Genomic DNA, 26,200 nt, shown 5'->3' on the forward strand with positions numbered 1-26,200 from the left:
ACAAACTAATACATTGTTGACGCCGTCGCCACCGACGCCGGACACAGCATACCAATGTCTCGCTTTTTGACTCTGTCAATGAATGCACTTATGTTTAGAGAGCACATTAAATTTGTAAAAAAAATTTCTTAAATTTGTCTTATCATCAAATCTTCAATTACCAATCCATAGATTTTTTCATAAATTGATATGTTGTTCATACATTTCTGTTTTAAGGATATAAAATAATCACAGGGTTACTGACTTCAATTTTGGTGTAGTAACCAAACCTAGATGGTAGTAAAAAATCAACATTTTACCATTTACAATACGATGATGTAATTGCTTATTCAACATTTTGTAGATTTTCACCTACAACACCCCTTTGTATGATGTATACCTTAAAAAACAAAGCTGGTGACCTATTATTACTTACGTCATTAAAACGTAATTTATGTTTCAACAATATATATAATTTTTTGATAAAAATCTTTTGCTTGGTAATTGGAGATTTCATTATTTTAAAACAAATTTAAGAACTTTTTTTGCTGATTTTATGTGCTTTCTATGTGTATCTATTTTGAAATATTTCAGAAAGTATATTGAAATAAATGCTTTATCATTTTGATTTTCAGTTAGAGTTCAACAAGCCAAAGATATACACAACATTTTATCAAGATCTGTGGCATAGCTTATTTACTGCAACTTGAAACATGACTAAAATAGTACCATTTATGTATTTCCTATCATATCTATTCAAAAATATTTTAGTGGTGACACACAGCTTGAAGTCTAAATCATGAACAAAATTACATAAATTACGATAGGTAAACTCTTGACACCTCTGAAAAACTGTTGCTTTGCTTTAAAAAAATGCAAAGGCCATCATGGCATTTTCCAAATATGTATGAATAAAAGGAGATGAATGGTGAACTTCAATAACATGTGTCTGAATTTAATTTAAACTGATAGCAACATGTTTACTTTTTTAACCTAACAAATTCTTTTTATATTCTTACATATCTTAGAACCATCTGTTTGATGTACATTTCTTCCACTCTAGCATTCAATTGTCCAAAATCCCAAACTAATGGTAGCATGCTCTGTGGTAGAGGCTGTACCCTGTATACTAATCGTCTCATTGGTACACGACCTAAAGTAAAATCAGATGACTTAAAAATTAAAACAGACAACTTATAAAAGAGGAACGAAAGATACCAGAGGGACAGTCAAACTCATAGATCGAAAACAAACTGACAACGCCATGGCCAAAAATAAAAAGACAAACAGACAAATAATAGTACAGATGACACAGCATAGAAAACTAAAGACTAAGCAACATGAACCCCACCAAAAACTGGGGGTGATCTCAGGTGCTCCGGAAGGGTAAGCAGATCCTGCTCCACATGTGGCACCCGTCGTGTTGCTTATGTTATTACAAATCCGGTAAATAGTCTAATTCAGTAGGTCACATTTGTGAAAAGGGACGGGTATTGTAGTTACATATGTATAACATGCTCTATGGGAGTGGTTGTCATTTGAATACTCATTGTTTCATGTATTAGTTCAGAAACGGTCATACTTGTCAGTCATAATGGATTTGGAAATTGAAGTTACTGAAGATAATTCCTAATATGGGTCCAATTGAATTAGAAAATTTACTAACTTTTGTCCAACATTGCATATTTTTGGTTATCAATCAGTAAATTCAGTTTGCTGGCTAATGGACAGACACATTGAGGACAGGACCAGAAGACAAAATGCCTCCCATTCCCTACTATCATTGACTGCTAATAAATATTTTCTTAGAAGTCATAATGTTAAATAACTGTATTTTTAAAAGTGAATGAACTTACCTAACCTATCAGTTGTTTTGTCTGCATCGACATGGTAACCAAGTCCTGCTTGTTCTAATTTTTTAATCAATTCTTCCTTGTGTCTGAAATACATATATGAACTTACTTAGTTGACATCCTTGCATACTGTTTTAAATTCAACACTAATAATTGTATGGTTTGTAAAACATTAGATTCTGTTAATCGTAGTGCATTTTAGTTCATCGATTATCTTCTTTCTGTACGGATTACAAGCAGCAATGATTTTTTAGTGCACCGATAACTTACTTTTTGTAAGGATTACAAGCAGCAATGTATTTTACTGCACCGATTACTTTCTTTCTGTAAGGATTACAAGCAGCAATGAATTTTAGTGCATCAGTTACTTTCTTTCTGTAAGGATTACAAGCAGCAATGATTTTTAGTGCACCGATTACTTACTTTCTGTAAGGATTACAAGGAGCAATGATTTTTAGTGCACCGATTACTTACTTTCTGTAAGGATTACAAGGAGCAATGATTTTTAGTGCACCGATTACTTACTTTCTGTAAGGATTACAAGCAGCAATGATTTTTAGTCCACCGATTACTTACTTTCTGTAAGGATTACAAGCAGCAATGAAGTGCACCGATTACTTACTTTCTGTAAAGATTACAAGCAACAATGATTTTTAGTGCACCGATTACTTTCTGTAAGGATTACAAGCAGCAATGATTTTTAGTGCACCGATTACTTACTTTCTGTAAGGATTACAAGCAGCAATGATTTTAAGTGCACTGATTACTTACTTTTTGTAAGGATTACAAGCAGCAATGATTTTTTGGACACTGATTACTTACTTTCTGTAAGGATTACAAGCAGCAATAATTTTTAGTCGTTCATGTATCTGTATTGGATTTCCTCCAAGAGACTTGTCACACATGATCTCTTTGATGACACCGATAGCCTCAGTAGTGTTGGCTTCATCAAAGAACAGAACAGTAAACATATTGGGATGATCCTCTGCATTTTCCATCGCGACTTCTTCTGCCTTCCTCACTTTCTTTATAATATCTTTTGTTGTTGTTCCTCCATGTACCTGGAAATACACTTTGAATGCAATCATTTTTGGCTAATCTTAGAGATTTATTTTGAAACAGTTTATATTTTACATCTATCAATTTTTTTTTTCAAATTTATTTAAAAAATACTAATAGTATAGTAATGTTAATAAAGTTTAATCTGTCTGTTTTCCTTGTACATATAAAAATTTTATTTTACCTTGATAGACAGATATAAAAAGACAAAACTGCAAGATTATATATGTCAACATGTTTCAGCACATTTGAGCAAGATATTTAGAATTTACACTACTGGAAATTCAATTGAACAAGTAAAACTGCCTGCTGTTGCCCATTAATGATACCAATGCAATACGTTTTCGGTAATATAGAAAATTGATGAGTTAGGGATGTGAATGATGTGAAAGCTAGATAGCAAGTTTTGAAGACTTTGACTTGTATTTCTGGACAAAAGTATATAAAGAAAATAATCATACAAAGCGATAATATGTTAAAAGATATAAGTATTCAGAAGACAAAAAGTTGATTGATATATAGTAATCTTTAAACGAGAAGTTGATGAGCCATTAATGTGAAAACCATCACAGTGAAGAGCATGCTAACAAGAAACTAAAATGATACCAAATTTCAGGAAAATATAGCTCATGGGAAGAAAGCATTTTTAGAAATGTCTTTATTTTGTTCTTCTGTAGTGTCAGTTTGGTAAAACCGAATGCACACTTACAATATGTATGAATTCTAAAATAAATACCTTCATGATAATCATATTCTCCACAGGTTCATCAGGCAAGTGTTGTAGAGAACACATAAATTTTATCAGCCTGGTTTTTCCACATCCTGTTTCTCCCATGATAACCACTGGTATATCACATCTGAAATATAATTGTTAACCAATGTAAAATGGATAAAACTGGGAGTTATAATTATACATGTTTAACATAATTGCAATTATCTGGCCCCTGAAATTGTAAAATGTAAATATTCTTCTATCCTACCTTGTGTGTAATTTAAACATATGCAACAGAATTTTGTTTTGTATTGTCCGCAGTCTTTTACTCCAAATTGCTGCATGTGTTTTTTTTTTAGCTAAAGGTCCTTAAAATTCAATGTGATGAATAAATTTAGCAGTACTTTACTGAAATTTATCCATGAAAATAATGCAAATAATAACATACAGTTTGAAATTACCAGAGTTTTACTAGCTATAGGCATTTTTTTTCTTCATTCTCGTTGAGAAACATGTGGCATGGTTTGATTTTTTTTTATAGATCTCAGCCCTCCTTTTTTATATATTTTCTGTTGATAACATTATACCAACTTTGTTGTGTGTTGTCAATTAAGCTGTTGCAATTTACTGTGCTATTGTGCATTCATTATAATACCAGTTTTTGCGGAATTCGTGGGTACAGTGGAACCACTAATTTAAAAGTTCAACAAATTACAAATTCTCTATAGGAGTATAGACTAAGGCAAGATCATGAAATCAAATATCCATGAAAATACAAATTTTCCTCAATCCAAGAAATTGGTACCCACGAAAACAAATGAATCGACAGTATTCCTTGTGTTCACAAGAAAGTACAAAATTGTTTCACTGCATATTCCCACAGCATTTTTGCAAAATTACCTGAATCTCATGTAGATGGCCAGAATCTTTTTAACATTGTCTGTGGTTAGTTCATATGTTTCATCTGGATCATGCGGGTACTCTATTCCCATCACTTGACACAACTTTTCTATCTTTTCACCTCTGTAAAGGGTAAAAATCAATTGTGCAGATAAAGTAATTATATCAAATACTGGTAACATCAACCTAAAAGTTAATGCATTGGTACTGGCATATGGTTTAAATGGCACATTTTTATGGTAATTGACAATTTATAAGGGAGGAGAAGGTTCATGAAGGATTAAAGTAGGCTCTTTTTTTTAAATCTTTTTTTTTTTTTAGAATACTACAATTTTTATATAGAAGTAGTTGTGATATAACTATTAATACAAACTAACTTCTTTTTTGCACATCAAAAAAGATTTGTTTCACTTCACATCAAGGCTTTTAGAATAGATCCATTTAGGAAGAAAATTTTACATTTTTTAAGATGAAGTTGAAATTCATGGCCAAATTTGGGCATCAGTGAACCTTGTCATTTCATAATTTTACTAATATTAAATTTTCAACTTCTTCATGCTGCATCAAACCAAGCAGTTTAAGTCATACTTTTAAGTGGTTTATGTTTGCCGAGTTTAAATTTCACAATTTTTTACGGAAAATGTGTAGTATATTTCTTTTGTCTCTTATTCTGATTTTTCATAAAGAACACATTTAAACAAGGAGACAGTTTCGGGATTTTATAAAACAAAACTAGCAAAATTTTTCCACATTACAGTTCATTTTTTCCCCAAGTTAATATGCTGTCCCATTTTTTGCCATGATTTTCCACTCCCTGATATTATCCTGTAGTGAAGTACATTGTTTTTTCATATTTTTACCTGTTTAGCTTATCAAAGTTTTCTGACAGATTGACACCAGGTTGTGAATTCAATCCATTATACAGGGTTGGTTGTCTGTTGTCTAAGGTTGGATCCATAATTTGATCTTCCAAACTTTCTCCAGTTTGATCATCAACAAGGTTTCCAGTTGCTTTCTCAATATTAAACCCAAGAAATGTCATGGTATGGTGATCTGGGTTGAAGAACAAGTATGGATGTGGACTGAAAAAAATTGTGACTTAACTTATGATTGCTATTAACTTAAAAAAAAATAATAAAAAATTTGGAAAAAACTTAAACAAGTGAAACTGCGAGCTACTGCTCACAAATGATACCCCAGCCCAAATATTTGATGGTAAACAGGAAGTTGTTGAGTGATTAATCTGAAAACGCATCACACGGTATAGCTGACTTATATAAACCCTGAAACCAAATTTCAGAAATCCTTGTCAAGTAGTTCCTGAGAAAAATGTGACGAAAATTTTCAACTTGGCTATCATGTGTGAAATAATACAAGCGTTCTGTTAACAGGAAGTTGTTGAGTGATGAATCTGAAAATGCATCACACAGTGTAACTTACTTATATTAACCCTGAAACCAAATTTCAGAAATCCTTGTCAAGTAGTTCCTGAGAAAAATGAGACGAAAATATTCATGGGACTGACGGACTGACAGAAGGACAGACAGAGGTAAAACAGTATACCCCCCCTTTTTTAAAGCAGGGGTATAAAAATAATAAAAAATTTGGAAAAAGAATATGTGGTTTTAACTTGAGATTTTATTTCAGTCTTCATAGTTATAAAAACTACAACATCAACTTTCTTTGCTATTCTCTAATAATGCTAAATTATACAAAGCATGAACAATACAATTTTTGTCAATCTCTCTAAGAAAAGAAAACAATGTCTGAACAATAAAAAAGCCTAATCATCAGATAAACTAAATCATATATGAAATAATACAACTTCAATATCACAGACATGTATGACTATTAAGTTATTTAAGTACAATAATTGCTAAATTAAGCTTTATTTTTTTGTTATTACATTTAACGTCAGAGAGCGGTGAAAAAGCATATCCTACTGAATCGAAACTGAGAATATATTATCAAACCAAACAATATTAATCATAATTATGCATCCTGTTGAAATTTCTTTTTTAGTTTTTTAAGAAATAATGAAGGACTGATTGATTGATGTTTGCTTTATGCCTCCTCGGCACAAAAGGCTATATTACGTCAAGAATTGTTTTGAGTATGCCTTGAAGTTCAGTAAATTTATTTTTCTTTTTTCCAAACAAATAATATACATGCCTTGATTCCCATTTCCTTCTCATTTCATAAAGCTCTTCAATGTCTTCCTCATCCTCCTCATCATCCAGTAACTGACGCTTCAACATGTCAATTGGTGACTCCTCACTTATATGTAGAGATCTGGTAGCAAAATCCTAAAATACATTCATATTTTTTTTATGTCATCCTAACTAGACACATTTTTTTTTACCCCAAGGCAACCAGCCTTTTCTATTACTGCACACCAATCCAATGCCTACGGAGTAAAGTGGTAATTTTTTAACAATAAGTGAGAAAATATGGTCCAATGGTGGGAGGGGGTATAGCTGACAAAAACTAAACTAGAGGCTCTCAAGAGCCTGTGTCGCTCACCTGTATTTACTGATGCTTTGGAAATCATGTAAAATAAGGTTAAAATCATAATTAATAGTATTAGATATTAGATATTATAATAATATCTAAGATAATAACATAAAACGGCAAAATTTCTGTAAAATTACTAACTCAGGGGCAGCAACCCAACAACAGGTTGTCGGATTCATTTGAAAATTTCAGGGCAGATAAATCTAAATCTGATGAACATTTTTGCCACCTGTCAGATTTGCTCTAAATGCTTTAGTTTCAGAGATATAAACCAAAAACTCCGTTTTACCCCTATGTTCTATTTTTAACCAAGTCAGCCATGATGGTTGGAAGGCGGGGTCATCAGACAAATTTTTTAAACTAGATACCCTAATAATGATTATGGCCAAGTATAGTTAAATTTGTCTCAGTAGTTTAGAGAAGATTTTTGTAAAAGATTACAAAAATTTACGAAAAATTGTTAAAAATTGACTATAAAGGGCAATAACTCCTAAAGGGGTCGACTGACAATTTTGGTCATGATGACTTATTTGTAGATCTTACTTTGCTGAACATTATTGCTGTTTACAGTTTATCTCTATCTATCATAAAGATAATAACCAAAAAATGCAAAATTTCCTTAAAATTACCAATTCAGGGGCAGCAACCCAATAACAAGTTGTCCCATTCATCTGAAAATTTCAGGGCAGATAGATTTTGACCTGATAAACCATATTACCCCCATGTCAGATTTGCTCTAAATGCTTTGGTTTCAGAGATATAAGCCAAAATCTACATTTTACCCCTATGTTCTATTTTTAGCCATGGTGGCCCTCTTGGTTGGTTGGCCGGGTCACCAGACACATTTTTCAAACTAGATACCCCAATGATGATTGTGGCCAAGTTTGGTTAAATTTGGCCCAGTAGTTTCAGAGGAGAAGATTTTTGTAAAAGTAAAAATGTAAAAGTTAACGGACGACGGACGCCAAGTGATGAGAAAAGCTCACTTGGCCCTTTGGGCCAGGTGAGCTAAAAACTGACATGTCAGCAAGGTCGGAAAGGGCCCCGCTGGTATATTTGTATGAGGCACAGAAGCAAATAATTTATACTGATGCAAAGTAAGCAATGCATGTTTGTGGGTTTTCAATATTTTTGGAATTTGTGGTACAAGCAGATATGAAATTAAGCACCTCATGAAATACATATTTTCCTTTGAGATCTAATGTATTATTCTAAAAATCATGTGATTACTTGTCATGTTCAACAGAACATTTTTCATCAGTAATAAAAAAAACAAGAGTGCACATGCTGAATATCTCGCCTATTTTACTTATCATTGAATTCATGTTGAAAGTCTGTAATATGAAGAAGGTTTTACTACAAGTATCACAAAAACTTAACATTATCAATGTTTTATGAAAATGAGGTCACAGTCAGAAGAACCATGCCAGAAAAACATGTACACCTTACAATCATTCCATACACCAAATATAGTCGTCCTATTACCATACATGTGATGGACTGTGAAACTCAGATCAGGAGATTGGGAAATTTTGGTCAGGAGATTAGGACTCAGATCAGGAGATTTTTAATTGACATAAATTTTGTCGTAAATGTAACCGTGTGCTGTAAAAATTGTCTTTTAAAGTGTGTTTTCTTCAACTTTCCATCCAAATGTATTATGTTTATAGTACCCTTGTACTTATCAAGTTTCTCTATCTTTATATTCTACATGTTCAATCTAACATTTTTATTTTTTTAGTAAGTTCTTTAAATCTTTTAATTCATGTCTTTTTAATGAACAATCTTAACATTTGTTTAACTATCTGCAAATGCATTTAGTTTATATTTGCTTATTCAGAAACTCATTCTAACCAAAATCAAGGGGCATAGTAATTATATAAATTTCAATTTAAGCCTTAAAAGGAAGTATAGAACCCTCAAATAATTTTCAAATTAGTATTTTTTTATTTGTCCTTAGACATTTAAAATCATTTAGTTACCTTCCTTTTATGATTATTTGTTCAATTTATATTTTCTTTATATTCTTTTAAAAATTTACATTATTTAAAGGAAAGTAACTTAAAACAGGATAAATCAAGGGAAGTAACCCAATTAATACACAAAGTATTTATTTCACAACGGCAGTTGGCCTGAGGTAAAATTCGTTGATTACCAGTATGTTTGACACTCAAGCTGACAAGTGAAGCCATATAATTATGCATGTTAATTGATTTACAGGTAAAATATAACTTCAGGTAATGTCAGTTACACCAGATGTCTGAGATGATATGTTGGGCAGAAATAATTTTTTTCATTCATGAAAAATTTTATACACGGGATTTTTTTCTCTTCAACGGGAGGTCGGGAGGAGACCCCTGAAAACAGGATTATTGTACTCCTGTCAGGAGGTTCACATGTATGTATTACTAATCCTACCTGAGAAACATATCAAACCACAAAATCTTAACAATGAACAACGAACCATGAAAATGAGGTCAAGGTCATATGAACCCTGCCAGACTTCAATTACATGTACACCTCACAATTGTTCCATACACTAAATATAATTGACCTATTGCTTATAATATCTGAGAAATAGACCAAACCACAAAAACTAAAAACTGTCCAATGAACCATAAAATTCAGGTCAAGGTCAGATGAAACCTGTCAGTTAGACATGTACACCTTACAACCATTCCATACACCAAATATAGTTGACCTATTGCTTTTAGTATCTGAGATACCGACTTGACCACATAACTTTAACCTTGATCACTGATCCATGGAATAAGGTTGAGGTCAGGTGAACCTTACCTGACAGACATGTAGACATTGCAAGGAACCCATATACCAAATATAGTTATCCTATTACTCATAATACACGAGTATTTTACTAAACAAAAAAAATGTAACTTTTTTTCAAGCATTTACTGAAACATGAAAATGAGGTCAAGGACAATAGACATATGACAGACAGGTATCTGCATACAATTTATGAAGCATCCAGGTCTTCTACCTTCGGAAATATAAAGCTTTAAACAAATAGTTAACGCCCTTGCCGACGGATTGTAATACCTATGTCTCACATTCTGATTTTCGTCACAGGCGAGACAATAATCAACAAAACTTATTACATCTGTGTTGATGGTATCATTTTTTAGTACCTTGGTATTCAAGATTGTACATTACATTTTTTGAAATACCTACCCTAGACATCTGTATCAAGAATTTCAAAACAAATGCAGGGAATCCAGGAAGATCTTGTAGAACAAGGGGACTACAGAAAGTTGATGTTTCGAAGTCCTGTAACTGTCTGTTTAGAAAACTGACAAAATGGTACAATTCTGACCACGAGGGATCCTTCACACCACAATGTCTGTAAATAGATAGATATCTTCAAAATAAAATCAAATGTCTTGAAAACCATCGTAAATAGGCAGAAAATGTAAACAGTGAAAATGATCAGCAATACAAAATCTACGAAAATGTCATTATGACAGAACCTGGAAATTTGAAGTATTGTCTCCAAATAACAATTTCCAATTTTAGCCTATTTGCCTGTAATCTTGAAACTATAACAGAAAGACAGAAACTTTGATATATATATAATTCAATATTATTCCTGCTTAGATTGATCCACTTAGACTTAAAACACTCAAAATAAGATTTTTTTTAAAAAATGTTTAGACATTTTTCACTACATAACTTTGCTCATTATTGAATGCAGTAGAATGACCCCTTGTTGCTTACATCTATGTCATTTGGTCTCTAGTGGACAATTTTAGTTCATTTGTATGTTTTGGAGTTTAGTATAACGTCCATTTTCACTGAACTAGAACACATTTCCAGCTCCAGATGCGGCATTTTCTCGCTGTGTTGAAGACCCATTGGTGGCCTTGGGCTGTTTTCTGCTCTTTGGTCAGGTTGTTGTCTCTTTGACACACTCCCCATTTCCATTCTCAATTTTAGTTATCTCATTGGCAATAAAACCACATCTTATTTCTATATCAGCAAGATCTATTTAATCTTAAATCTCTTTATAATATTGAATTCATCCTTTTCAATGTAAAAGATAAGATTTAAACCTGAGTAATATCTGCAAGCAGTTTTCTCTGTCTCCCTCGGGTTCCTCAGGAATAATGTCAGTAAGAGCTTCATCTCCATCCAAGCGACTAAGATATTGATATGGTCTCTGGAAAGTCTCACTAGCAAACTCAGACTCATCAAATATCAAATCAGATTCACTGAAATCTGAACAAAAGAAATCAGTTTAATGTGTCACTACAAGGGATTTTTCTTATAAAGCTTAAGTGTATACTAAAGGTTGTACGCTTTAGTAAGACATATATGCTAAGGGACTATTTTTTTCACCTGTGCTATCTCTGAATATCAAACAGTTCAAATAAATAATATTCCTATCATTTGTTCTCTCTTTGTAATATTTATTTTTAGGAACAATCCCACAGAGCAATATTAAACTCTTTCGAGTCCACACAAAATGTTCAGAAGTTAAAAGAGCAGACGAAATGTAAATGTTTGTATATTTTAATAGCAATTTTATCATTTTGCACAATGCTGTTAAATCATCCAGTTGACTTACAGAGTTATCTGTCATAAGTGTTATGTATTTTCATCCTCAATATGTTTGAAATAATTTCCACAAGATAATTTAAAACAGGGGAATAGTGTTTTATTCAAAAAAAATTCTGAAAGTAACACATTAGAAATGTGGACATTCTCTTGTCACACCAAATAGGTAAATTTTTAGTAGTAACCATTATAAAATCAAATTACTTTTGCAAATTGCAGCATGGGAAACATAACATTTCTGTTGGACAACACTTACCATCAGGAAAACTCTCATAAAAAATATCAAGGCTTTCTTTTGGTGATCTGCATAAAACATCTGGAAGGATGTCTAAACAACGGTGCATACATTTTAATTTTCCAACCTTAAAAATATTAAATGAATAAATATAGCTATAAAGAACAAAGTAGAAATTTTAATAAACATATTTTATGTCATATTACATATATAATAACCTTCTCCAAAATGCGATTTCAGTAATCTGAATGCCTTGTCAGAGGAGGCATGAATATACCTTTTTTTGAAATTTGTTTCCCATGTATTTGAATACATACCCAGTTGAGGCATGTAATGTGTGTGATTTAAAAGTCTATGTTACTTATATCAGTGTATCTGTATACCTAGTCATCCATCAAATATGTCATGAAATATTTATTTTTCGTGTACAAGGCTAAGAAACAATTAGAATGCAAGGCTGTGCTGAGCATTTCTATCCTGTTTTGAGCTGAGGAAAAATAAAATTCATATTTGAGACGATGTATGATTATTAATTCTCTTTTTGCTGCAACTCTTACAACTGTTCAAAATAAAATACTTTGGGTAAAGACCATCAATTATGGATCTGTATTTATATTGACGTCATAAATAAAACTATGGAAACACATTGTCAACGTCATAATAAAGGCGATATATGGTCAGTGACTGTATATCACAAATGAATATAGAGTCAAGGCAATTTGACTGCTCAAATAGCACAGTTGCAGTATAAACTGATTTAGCAGTATCATTTCTGTAATTTGTAATAGTGTGGGCTGGTCAGTGGAGGTATTTTTTAGATGTGCACCGAATGCCTAACCTGTAGAGGCATGGTTTCTGTGATGTACTCTGTAAATTCATAAATTTGTGCATGCATCTATTACTGAGATTTTGGAAGAATGAACAAAAATGCAAGATTGATAATTGCAATTTCAGTATTTTCTAAATACAAATAAAGCTATCAATATTTAAAATATGAGTTTTTATTTTTGCAAAACCTATTACAACACACTTATTGCAATAATAAAACATTACAATTTTTTAATTGGAATTTTCAGTTATCTCTGTAAATTGTACTTGTGTATATAAATGGTTAGCCAGAAAAGGCACAAATTTTATAATTTAAACATTTGTAAATTTTACTTGTGTATCTGAATCCCTTGCTAGTAAAGGCATTGACTCTATGATATAATAGTCCATATCAGATCTCCGCCATACGTTTCCTGAAGTATGACTCAGACATCCCAAAACTAACAATTGGAACAGGAAAGCATCTACACCATCTTGTACCTGAAATTGATTATAATTAAGATTTGTGTATTACTTTTTTTATTGAGTGTCTACAATACCTGGTCATAATTAGCATCAGCTATATTTGCCACTACAAATTGATTAATCAAAAATCAATTTTGTCACTGGATATTAATCAATCAAAATCTATAAATTTATGAATAATCGAAGTAAAAAAACAGAATTAATCACTATAATCAGTTCATTTGAAGACCGCATGTCAAGACTATGTCAGAAAATCAGAGAAAAATGTCAGTAAAGCAATTTTCTCAAGTGTTTTTAGAACTTTCTGTTATAAGTAAGGGTCTTTAATCGTCAATCGTTTTTGAAATTGAAAAAAAAAACTGAAGTTATCTTCCCTTTGACATAAAATCCATTCTATTTCCAAATATATCAAACATTTTTTCTGTTCTTTTCAAACAATATATAAACATATGATATAACAACATTGGTGTTTTCATGTAGAGGGAATTTCATTCAAAAGAATTACATTTTCTATTTTTCTTTAGATGGATAATTTCCAAAAATATTTATACCAAAGGTTCTGAAATTTAAATTTGTCTAACCACAGAACATTAAAGATCAATTATAGGTATAATTATTTCCTTTAAAAATGAAAAAAAATTCTGTACATAAAAACAAACCTCATGAGAAATATCAAAATGGAATATTCGTGGTTCTCTGACATGTGGAGGGTTGGTGTATTCTAGTAAGACCTCTAATACTTCATCAACAACTATAGTTCTGTCATATAATGGTATGGATACTACAATATCATTTTCCTCGTCCACATTTACATTTTGTTGTTTCTCCTTCAAAGCAGTAACCATGTTCCTCTTGAACAAACTTTTACCCACTCCAGCTCTCCACGATTTTACAACACGAACACTAGACCTGGGAAAAAATGATAAAATCAAAGCACTGTCCATGATCATCATGTTGAAATACAGATAGCTTATGCTTGGGCTGAAATCTCAAGACAAATAACAAATTGTTTCAAACATGTAAGGTGACGAAAATTTGAATTAAATCTTTATTTTAATCTGAAATAAAAGAACAGTGTTCCAATGTCCACTGGTGCACATATTTTAATTGTCCAAGGGCAATAACTCCACAAAAAAAATTGCTTGGTTCTTATAATAAAAATTTTCATAAATATAACACAAGAAATGTAGCCAAGAGATGGCTAACTATATTATTTTGCATAAATTTGCAGGAGAATCAAAAATTTATTAGAACTACAATTACCTATTAAAATCAACAGATGAAGCAGTTTCTATCCCACTGATTGGTTTATTGACAATAAATCTTTCAGACAGATAAGTCTTGACATGTTTTTCTCCACCAAATGACATTTGTGGTCTACGATATTTATCTAATGCTGCTACCATTCTGGATTTGTACTCATTCTCTCTACTACAGATCACAACTAACTTAAAATGTATCTCTGGAAACAAAAAAACATTATCTTCATGTCATTAAAAAAAATATTAGCACCCTAAAACGTCTAATATGTTGATGAAGGTGCATTAAAATAAACAAGGAGTTATAAACTAAAGGTAGACATACCCATTATAATATCTCTGCATTTTCTTTAGAAAATTTGGGGATAACAAGTGGCAAACATATACCCAAATAAAGCTTAAGACAAAACTAGATTCCCCAGAAGAATAAGCTTCACTGTCACCTGCCTAGCTGATCATGGTAAAAGTTTAATAGTAAGAAACCAAGGACAAGTTTAAACAGAAAACTATTGCTAGCAGAGAAAAACTGTCTACCTAATTCACTGCACCACTTCATTAGATAACAATATGAATACTAAAAATCCTGGCTAAAATTAAACGTCTAACTCAATTCAATCATTGACCTGCGATATTCTAATATTTTTTTTATATTTATATGATATAAATAATATACCCTAAATCTCCATAAAATATGCCTAATAATATACAATTATGGCCTGTAGAGAAGGTGAATTTTCAAAATTGTCAACATGAAAAGGTTATTTCACTGAGGGCGCAGCCCGAAGTGAAATAATTTTTTAGGGTTGACAATTTTGGATATTCATCGCTTCTAAGGGCCACAATTGTTTTATTATATTGACCTAACAGTGGAAGGGCCTTTTGAAACATTGAAAAAGCACATAACCTACTGTATCGTAACAAACACAAGTAAATGTTCTAAAATAAATTTGTGTCTTAGAATTTCTCATATGTACAACAAAGGTAGACTATTTTTGTGAAATATTGATGGCCCTGAAAAGGACCGTTTATAAGAGATATCCTCAGCACTAGATGCATTTCCAAAGCCTTGTTTCCTTGCCACTTGATGGGCTTCCTGTAACTTGAAGTTGAAAATTATTGCCATTTTGTTTACTTACGTCTGTGACGTCATTTTCATAAGAGATAACTCGTGTACAAATCAAGAAACTCAAAAGGTTATTCATTGGTGAATAATAGGGTTAATCACCGTTGGTGTAAATTTTTAGGGTTATTTGTCCCTCCTTGAAATTAAATGAAAATTAACTGAATTATTCCATGTCACGTGATGACGTGTTACCCAATAGAATGAAGGGGTTAAGGTAGATTAACACATGAGGGAAAAAATCATCACCCAAGACGAATTTTCACTGAGGGTGTTAATTACCCTAATACCTTCATCCAAGCGCAGTATGTTTTTTATTATACTGAATGCCTTATGATTCAAGTTGTGCACTATGTTATTAGAAAGACAGTTGTAAAAAAATAAAGTCATAAATTAAGATAGTTTACTAATAACTGTAATGACTTTTATTGCGTGTAACATAAAGTTATACTTCAGTGTTCTGTATGTAACGTCACATCCTTGGTTACTTTGTTATGCTTTCTTATATAGATTCTATACTTTCCACTGTCATTTTTAGTTGTCTAAGTTATTTCAATAACAACAATAAAATGACAGAAATTATGTGGAAATAAGAATCTGTAAACCTCGGCCGTAGTGGGTGTTAATAGTTCCGAATCGGCAAACCTCAGGCTCAGGTGGGTGTTAATTTTAGGCATTAACACCCGTTGCTAATATTATCACATGTTGCTATGGGTGGGTGGGGCTTATGAAAGGTTAGTGAAAATTAACAATTGTCGCCTGCCCAATGAAATGAATGGATGATATAAGAAATTTGCATAAAGTATAATAAATAGATTTGTAAATATCAGAATAATTATTGACCTTGTACGGGAGTCCTAGTCAATTAAGATTGGAGTCGAGCCCACCTGCCACATGCTGGGTTTGAACTCACAACCTCAGTGTTGACATGCAAATTAAACAGTAGTTGAACTTCTTAGACCACTTAGCCACCGATGCCCCCAAATACAGAAAAATGATTGTTCATATATTAACCAAAGACTAACTGTTAACATATATGAAAATGTTTACCTCTATTTTGTGCATTTTTCATGTGTTTCTCAAGTAGTTTTTCTCCTTTGTCACTCACTTCATAATCTAGTAAATCTGCATTAACTAAGCAATAGATTTTACCACTATCTCCAAATAACGATCTTCTCCAGAATATATCAACCTAAAAAATATTTTCATCCTAAACAATTATATCTATTACATGTCTGTCTGTACTAATGGATGATATAAAACACTGAAAGCCTCAAAAAACTTAATAATATCTTAAAAGTTAAAAATGTGTTTGTTTTAGAGTTTCTTGCTGTACCTTTCGGTCAAATTAAATGACATGGAAAGAAATTAAGAATAATTAAAAATGTACTCAATTAGGGAATTATCAAAAAAAATAAATTTGAATTATAACATAAAATTATTTCAATAAATTGTACACATGTACTTGCAATTGCAAGGCATAATTCTGGCTAAAAAATACTTGTATGTTATGCTAGTATGCCTGATTCAGCACCTAGAAATAAAACTGACCCTTTTCTATTATAACAAGAGTGCACACGCTGAAATGTCTCGCCTTCTTTACTAATCATTGATATTATGTTGATAGTCCTAAATATAAAGCTTTACTACAACTATCACATTACATCACATTACACTTATCATGATCCAAGAAAATGAGGTCAAGGTCATATAAACCAAACAAGAAATACATGTACACCTTAAAATCATTCAATACACTAAATATAGTTGACCTATTGTTTATAGTTTCTAAGATACAGACTTAACCAAGAAAACTAAACACTGACCAATGAACCATGAAAATGAGGTCAAGGTCAGTTGAACAATGCCAGGCAGACATGTACAGCTTGCAATCCTTCCATACAACAAATATATTTGACCTCTTGCTTATAGTATTAGAAAAACAGACCAAAACACAATAACTTAACACTGAGCAATGAACCGTGAAAATGAGGTCAAGGTCAAATAAAACCTGCAAGACTGACATGTACATCACAAAATATTTCCATACACCAAATATAGATGACCTATTGCATATAGTATTAGAAAAAAAGACCAAAACTCAAAAACTTTACTTTGACCACTGAACCATGAAAATGAGGTCAAGGTCAGAAGACACCTGCCAGCTAGACATGTACACCTTACAATCATTCCATATACCAAATATAGTAGACCTATTGCATACAGTATAAGAAAAACAGACCAAAACACAAAAACTTAACTATAACCACTGAACCATGAAAATGAGGTCAAGGTCAGATGACACCTGCCAGTTGGACATGTACACCTTACAGTCCTTCCATACACCGAATATGCTAGACCTATTGCTTCTAGTATCTGAGATATGGACTTGACCACCAAAACTTAACCTTGTTCACTGATCCATGAAACGAGGTCGAGGTCAAGTGAAAACTGTCTGACGGGCATGAGGACCTTGCAAGGTACGCACATACTAAATATAGTTATCCTATTACTCATAATAAGAGAGAAATTAACATTACAAAAAATCTTAACTTTTTTTTCAAGTAGTCACTGAACCATGAAAATGAGGTCAAGGACAATGGACCTTCTAAAATATACAGCTTTTAAGGAGTTAGCTAACACAGCCGCTGCTGCCGTAGCCGCTGCCGCCGGATCACTATCCCTATGTCGAGCTTTATGCGACAAAAGTCGCAGGCTCGACAAAAATTATATAACATTATACCAATTTCAAGCTTTATTTAATACATGCAATTTATTAGTAAAAAGTTTATTATAACTATTTTTCAATCTATCTTAAATTATATTTACTCATGAGATGTCTAAATTCCATATAAGATATATCACATTAAAAATATTGGGACCATTTACTGCATTTTCGACCTCCTGGTTTACAACTGTTTTTCTGGGAATAAAAATATGACCTGACACCCCAAGAAAAAAAATTCCTGTTAACATATCAATTTTTTTTATATCAACAAGTTTCTGATTTTCTTTATGGCTTTGCTTTAAGAACTATACAAATACAAACCAAATCAAGGGTAGTATCAGGTGTACAAAGTAAGACTTCATCTGACTGTGGTAACAGAGAATCGTCCTCTGTACTGTACAGACTTAATACTGTGTTGTACATCTCACCTGGAATTGTAAAATATAACAAGGTACCATTTAAAATCCCCACATATTTGTTTAAGTATAACTTCATTTTATTTTTGTGAACATATTTGATCTTCCAATCATGACGTAACATATGGTCCGGGTATACAGTTATCGTCCTTTGATTTTCGTTGTCCATGAATATAGTCCCTAGTGTGGACAGTGTGTTACTTGTCGATTTTTTTTATACCCCTTCCAAATTTATTTCTCCATGTTTTATGACTCAAATAGTAAGTAGGGGGGGTGAAATGACACTGTAAAAAAATTTGGGTCATGAATTTTAAAGTAAAGTAGTGATTTTGTCCAGCTGAAAAATGTTAAAAATTAGCACTTCGGAAGCTGTCAAAAGATTTGAAGACCCCCTTAACATGAAATTGTCCATATTTTGAGTTAGAGCCGATGAAGTTTTCTATAATTTTGATATAATTTGTCCCAAAAGTAGTACAACACACTGTAAAAATATTATTGAGAAAGCGCAGGTGGGATTTTTTTAATTTTCATTTATTGTCTAAAAGAAATGCACTACGAAATAACTGTGTACTCGGACCATATTGGTAGTAAATTGCCAGATCCAGATGCAAGTCTCTACTATAATCTCTGGATTGGACATGGCAAGAAAGTCTAGACAAACAAGTTCACTCTTATGTACCCTCAAATATTGTTTGTAAAGAATATGATAACCTATTTTTAACCATAAGGTAATAATTTTTAACCATTTTTTTTAATGCAAACTTATGCATAATTAATTTTCCTATAATCAAATGTTCGTGGGATTTGTTTCCCACATTGTGCAATAACTGTGAACCAACTTATTTTCAAAAAAACTTTTTTTTGAGTAAAGCCATTTCTCTCCAACTTAGCGGCAATTTAATGTCACGATTTTCAAGTTTTTTGGAGTAGTTAAATAAGGAATAATCCGATTTATACACATTCGCAAGGATTTATATTCGCGTTATTTTCCTACTCGCTAAAGTCGCGAAAATTAGTTGGTTTACAGTAAGTATTTATTTTAACAATTTTTTTATATATCATGCTAACCCTTTTTGAGGGCACCATTTTCCCCACATTTACAGTTAATAAATAAACAAAACTAGTACAACACTTAAAATAGATCTTTGACAATTTGTAATAAAGCACATACTTTGTGAGCAGACAATCAAATTTGCCACCCCTTCTTTACAACCACATACTGAGAAGGACCTTTCAACTAACATGGTTTCTGAAAAATAAAAGTAAACAATTAGGATAAAAGATCATTTCATATTTGTCACCTGAATCCGATATATCATTTAACACTCTGTATTTTGAAGAATGGTTTCAAGCCCACACAGTAGTTTTTTTCCATGAATTAGCCCTTTAGCAAATCTAGGCAATTCTGAGCTTGGAAAGGGAGTACTGCTGCTTAGTTTTTCTTTCATTGATGTAAACAAAATGCATTGTTTATATGTTATCAAACTTTATTTATAAATTACTATTAACACAAGTGGTCCTATTTAAAGATGAGAGTTTATAGATGATTGTACACTGACAAAGACCCAATCACTAGAGGAGGGGCATCTTTTTACGCTTATCGACAGTCTTGCTTACTGTGACAGCTACATGTTCTACACTGGAAGATACTATAACATATTGAGAAAAAAACTGACACAAATTGGAGGATATATTTACCTTTATCTGCAAGTTTTCTTAAGATGAGAGCTAGATGTTCTACACTGAGATAGTCTGTAACACTTGAGGATATGGAGCCAACAAAATTTTCCCATAACCTTTCTAGGTTTTCTATCAATACATCTACTGTACTGTCTAGTCTGAAAAAAATATATACTTATAGTCAAAGGTCTTTCCAATAAAACTCAAGCCACTTTTAATTTGGTTTCGCATTTATGTATGAAAATCTGAAAAGAAATAAAAAGACTAACTGTGAGCTCTTACTCAATAATTATACCCCTGCACAATGTTACAAAAATTTTATATCTGTGCATGGCAATTTCAAAGGTATGTTTTATGCAAACAGGAAGAAGAATTTTAAAGGCACTAAAAACATGCCCACACACTTCTGAATACTTAGATGAAGCTTGGTGCCATATATCAAGAAGCTTTATCTTGCAGTTACATATGAAAATGACAGAGATTTGTTTAGAGCAGACAGATGGTCAAGAGATAAACAAGTATATCTGCTTTCTTAGTGAGCAGGGGTATAAAACATGGCGAAAAGAACACCAAGAGCAATTTAAAGATCCTGCTCAACAACAAATATTCTTAAAAATAATGTCATGAAAGAGAGAGAGAGAGAGAAAGAGAGAAAGAGAGAGAGAATTTTTTTTCAAAAGAAACAATTGTTTTTTGTTGTGTCTAACCTGCATAATTTTATAAAAAAAAATTGTTACCCTTGAGCAGCACCAACACCAATATTTTCCAATAGCCGTGCTCTAACTGTGGCCAATGACTCATCTCTGGTGCTCCAGCCACTAAATGTTTTGTCTTGGTTTTGTACTGATGTCCCATCTGTTGCTGATGTATCAAAATCCATGGCTTCCTCTTCATGCTCTATACACCATGCTATACCTATAATTTATAATATCCTCCAACAATATTCAAATTTTATTTTTTTATACATCATGTACTGTGTAATGATGCTAGATAAAAACTGACAAGGAAAGGTAACACCCAGCCACCGAAAGCTTTATTATTATAGAGCCTAGGTGGTCGAGTGGTCTAGCGCGTAGGGCATAGTGCAAGGCGATTTGGTGCCACAATATCTCAGTAGCATGAGTTCAAATCCCGGCCAGGGAAGAACAAAAACTTGCATCCACAAATTTACAGATCTTACATTAATAGGCTGTTGTTTTATAGACGAATAATATATATATATATATATATCAATCCCAAAACAATTAGAGATTCAAGCAAGCAAAGCTCAAAAAATGACCACTCCATGCTCCTTGCAAAGTCCATGATTTGATAATGGAAAACCCCAAAATAATTCAGACCAAAAAACAAAATATGAGGTCCACACTGGCATTATCATGGTAAAGATTCAGATGCATATGAGCACTTTAGTTTGCAGATATGACAATGTACATGTCATCCCAAAGTAAGCCCCAAAATCATTCAGATGAAGACATTGTATCAGAGGTTCAAAAGTACATCATGCAGGCAGTTCAGGAGCAGTTGTGGATACAAAAGTGACAGAAGACCAAACAAACAACAAAAGAACATAAAACAGATGGACAGATGCCTCCATCAATATATATATATATATATATATATATACCACCTGCTTTCTAAAGCATGGGAAATAATGAGGGAAATACTGTATTTACTTGTTTCTTAAAGAACTTATAACTGTTTATGTCTGAACTTGGCATTGGTATGTCAGTAAACATTGTATTTTATTCCTTGAATTTTTTTATTTTATCTTTTTTATACTTCATTGTATAATGTACAAGAACTTGTTAATGACAATCAGGGGAAACAGCAATTTTCAAGCTTGACCTAACCATAAGGAAATGGCTTATTTCACCCCAATAAATAATTACCTTCATCAATCTGATCAGAGGTAACATTTTTCAGTGCCTCTATAGCAAGACCTTCAGAATATCCAGCTTCCACCATCTGTAGTATAAATTTCACTTTAGCTGCCTCACTGTCCCCCTCCTCCATAGGAACTTCTTCCTGAACCTCCTCATCTTCATCTATATCCATTTGTTCCAATTCATCCCTTGCCTCTTCCATTGCCTCAACAAGATCCTCTCTTGTACAATCATGTTTTATGTTAGACAGCAAAGGATAAATCTGATTTGATGGTTCACCTTCAAAGCCCATTTTCACAAGCTCCTGTTGAAGAATTACCATTTGCTCTATACTAAAGTAGTTCAAAATGTAATGGTCTTCTCTTTTTGTGTCAATGAATTCCAACCATCTTTCATGGCAATGCTCCAAAAACTTCGCAATTTTTGGAATGAAAAAGCTGACATCTTTGTTAACTGTATCTATTTTCCCTCTAAGGGTGCGCTTGATATCTCCTTCACCAAAACTGACAAAAGCACATGTAATACTTTCTGGGTCACATCTGAATTTGACCTTGAACTTTGAAAACAGTACACAGCCTGATGACAACAGCTTGATGTATACATTACACAATCTGACTACTGAATCTAAAATCTGGAGAATAAAAATGAAGAATGTTTTACTCAGTTTAAGACAGACAATATCATAATATGAGTATAATGGCAGACTTTTTTTCTCCAATTTTTGCATTAAGAAATTTGTAATCAGATACAAAATGAAACCCTACTCTCAACATTTATTCATATAAATAATAATAAGTATTAAAGATAGATTCTTTAAAGACACTACTTCCATCATTAGATTAACATATGTGTGAGTCACTAACAGGTTTTTTTATATGCAAAGTTATTCTGTTCACTTTCTTGAACTTTAAGAAGATTAGTTCTAGTAATATATTGACCCACTACATCATATGCTGCTTAAATTACTTAATGAGCATCAACATGAAATAAATTTAGCTTAACACAGCTGTTTATGCTTCACACAACCATTTCAACCCATAAGCATTAGGAACATATGTAAAAGTAGCCCTCCTAAAAAAAATTTAGTGCTTTTGGTGTTTTTGTTTACTAAAACTTGCAAATCAATTTGCATAAACGAAACTTGTGCTGAACGAATGTATTTGGACCATTTTGAGCCCTTAATAAATTGTCCATGAATTTGCTTGCTATTGAAGGTTGGATGTGCAACATAGTACATGTAGTATGTGTCACTACAAGATATAAAAAATTGATTGAGAATTTGCATATATAAAAGTGATACATGTACATGTACAATTCATGATATACTTGGTTCTTATAAAGTTGAACTTTAGGTAAAATATCTAACGAATTGTGAAAATTGACAAATATGGTTGAATATATATAGATTCTTACATTGGTACCAGTGGATAAATCCAATAATCCATGAGTAACTATGTGAGAATCTGTTTCTCTAATAATTATCAAATAAATTTTCATTTTTGATAAACGAAAATCCCCTTCAAGTGCCTTCCACATTCCACAAAGTTGTCAATTTCATTAACACCTGTTAGCATATTTTGATTCATCCTGTGAGCTGATAAAGGTAATGAATGACCCTTAAACTCATCCAATCATCTTCTGAGATCATCAGCAACCAATCGTTGATTAAATTTTTTTAGAAAGGGTTAAATTGCCACAGAATTAGAGAAATAGGGATTTTAAAATTAGTGATCTGATACTTTTATCTGTATACTTTCAAGTGAAACCATTTCTATTATCTGGTATCCAAATAGCAATATTTCAAGGGTATGCATCTAATAAGGACTTGTTTTATCGATTAAGACCACAAGCCACTTTCATGACAGGAAAACTGTGTCTGTGTTAGAGAAAACAGTCCATCCAAAATGACAATCTAAACCATATTTTTATCATTTAAGAAAATAATTAAAACCCATTAGTTTAAATCCATGTCAATGATATTCTTGGTGGATTCTCATTAAAAATAAATGTCAAGGCAGGCATTGTATATAGGAAAACTATCTTCCAATATTCAATTTTACCATTGCAGTACATTTATTTACATTACCAAAATAAATCTGTCGACATTATCTTTTCCCATCTCAGCTTTTCCAGCTACTAACATAAGTCTTGACTGTAGATCGTGTAACTTTTCATAGTTGTACTCTCGTTGCAGTGTCTTTCCTTCTTTTTTCTCAGTAACTCTTAATTCTTGTACATCAGATAATTGCTATAAGATAAATTGGTGATTAAATTAATTCTTTTCCTTTTCTTAGTTTCTATGTAGCTGAAGGAAATAATGATAATATAGAACCGAACAAGAGTGTGTCCATAGTACACAGATGCCCCACTCGCACTATCATTTTCTATGTTCAGTGGACCGTGAAATTGTGGTAAAAACTCTAATTTGGCATTAAAATTAGAAAGATCATATCATAGGGAACATGTGTACTAAGTTGCAAGTTGATTGGACTTCAACTTCATTAAAAACTACCTTGACCAAAAATGTAATCTGAAGTGGGACAGACGTATTTATGCCCCTCTACTATTGTAGGTGAGGCATAAAAACAAGACTGCATGCATTGTAGTGCAAAACATATCCCCACTTCTGATAAAAATATTGGAAAACAGGAAGTAGGTGTCTGATCGTTCTGCAAGGTGCACACACTTTACATATCATCACTATTTAGCTGCTGGCCAAATATGAAGTACTCCGTATTTTTTTTCAGCAGTTTCAGGGACAATTTTTTTTATTTAACTATTCTAGTCACCTTATTTGTACTCTTGACACTTGGAATTGTCATTTCCATACATCACCATATGATTCATCACAACATTGTTGTCTTTCGTTTCCGGTCAAATGCTTAACCTGACAAAATTGAACAAATTCTACAGTCACGATGGTGTTCAGTTTAACCAGGTTTCATTGTATTTGCAAACAAGAAGTAGGTATCTGGCTGATCTTTAAAGAACTCACAAATTACAGTTCTCACTGTCAAGCAGCTGACCAAAATATGTAGTCATTTTGTTTAACAGTTCTGAGAAAATGGTGAGTGACGATGATATTTGTTTGATGAACTGACCTACAGAAGGATGGACAAGGTGATTGAAATACAGCACCCACTTCTAGAGGTTGGGTATAATAGTACCATCCATCAATATAAATCATTGGGAGTTGTGTATCAAAGAAGTCACATCAATATATTGTTGTTTGAACAAAGAAAATGATAATGTACCAGCTGATTCTGTCCTTTTCTGTGAATTCCATCCCCTGTTTTGTGTAATCCAATATGATATGTTCCATTTAAGTTGATAGCTTCAGCTTGTGCAAGGGAGGTAACTTCAACAGATCCTTGTGATTCATCAACTATTTTCAACCATTCTAATTCATGACAAGTATCCAGCTATAAGTAAATGACTATATTATTTTTAAACAAATACAGATATTGTCATATGTTTTTTTTATCTTTAATAATTTTACAAGGCATATAAATATGAACCAGTGTCATCACAGAAGTGAACAGGCAAAACAATAATGAACAATTCAAATAAATCCTTTTCCCATCAATCAAGAAGCAATGTCAGAATATCCTTGATGAAAAAAATGAGGAACAATAACCAAGGTAACCTCTTATCTTTCCCTTATATTTTCTTTAAATCTTGGATGTAAAGTTATTAAATACATTTCTGGTAAAAAGAAAAAAAAACCATTTAATTCTTGTTACTTATTATATATTTCAAATAGAGTTCAAAGTATGAGCAAACAGGTAGTTAAGGTGTATGACAGATCTGACAAATATCCACTGTCAAGCTCAAAATATGAAGTAATTTTGTTCAGTAGTACCTGAGAAAAGAGTGAAGGAAATAGATGTTGGATGAACAGAGAACTGACAAGTTATGTGTAATAAAAACACACCATTTATGAATATGCTTCTATTTTGAATTACATCAGCAAACAAGCCTTAAGGAAAACATCTTA

At 32.3% G+C, this 26,200-nt stretch overlaps 1 protein-coding gene across 1 annotated transcript in view; it reads right to left on the minus strand.

Moving 5' to 3' along the window:
- Positions 1-26,200, minus strand: part of LOC127722138 (E3 ubiquitin-protein ligase rnf213-alpha-like) — a 115,453-nt gene that overhangs the window by 79,832 nt on the left and 9,421 nt on the right. Inside the window, exons 6-26 of the mRNA XM_052229015.1 lie at positions 25,458-25,625; positions 24,290-24,451; positions 22,210-22,834; positions 21,058-21,235; positions 20,339-20,478; positions 19,812-19,889; positions 18,546-18,652; positions 16,547-16,688; positions 14,381-14,579; positions 13,777-14,026; positions 12,986-13,132; positions 11,846-11,951; positions 11,085-11,250; positions 10,207-10,375; positions 6,676-6,809; positions 5,364-5,585; positions 4,504-4,626; positions 3,628-3,748; positions 2,655-2,893; positions 1,836-1,918; positions 999-1,132 (exon numbers count right to left, since the gene is read on the minus strand). Of these exons, the coding sequence (XP_052084975.1) occupies positions 999-1,132; positions 1,836-1,918; positions 2,655-2,893; positions 3,628-3,748; positions 4,504-4,626; positions 5,364-5,585; positions 6,676-6,809; positions 10,207-10,375; positions 11,085-11,250; positions 11,846-11,951; positions 12,986-13,132; positions 13,777-14,026; positions 14,381-14,579; positions 16,547-16,688; positions 18,546-18,652; positions 19,812-19,889; positions 20,339-20,478; positions 21,058-21,235; positions 22,210-22,834; positions 24,290-24,451; positions 25,458-25,625 (3,693 nt within the window). The remainder of the gene's footprint in view (positions 1-998; positions 1,133-1,835; positions 1,919-2,654; positions 2,894-3,627; positions 3,749-4,503; positions 4,627-5,363; positions 5,586-6,675; positions 6,810-10,206; positions 10,376-11,084; positions 11,251-11,845; positions 11,952-12,985; positions 13,133-13,776; positions 14,027-14,380; positions 14,580-16,546; positions 16,689-18,545; positions 18,653-19,811; positions 19,890-20,338; positions 20,479-21,057; positions 21,236-22,209; positions 22,835-24,289; positions 24,452-25,457; positions 25,626-26,200) is intronic.

The sequence above is a fragment of the Mytilus californianus genome, unplaced genomic scaffold, assembly GCF_021869535.1.
Source record: "Mytilus californianus isolate M0D057914Y unplaced genomic scaffold, xbMytCali1.0.p SCAF_1, whole genome shotgun sequence".
Lineage (NCBI taxonomy): Eukaryota > Metazoa > Mollusca > Bivalvia > Mytilida > Mytilidae > Mytilus > Mytilus californianus.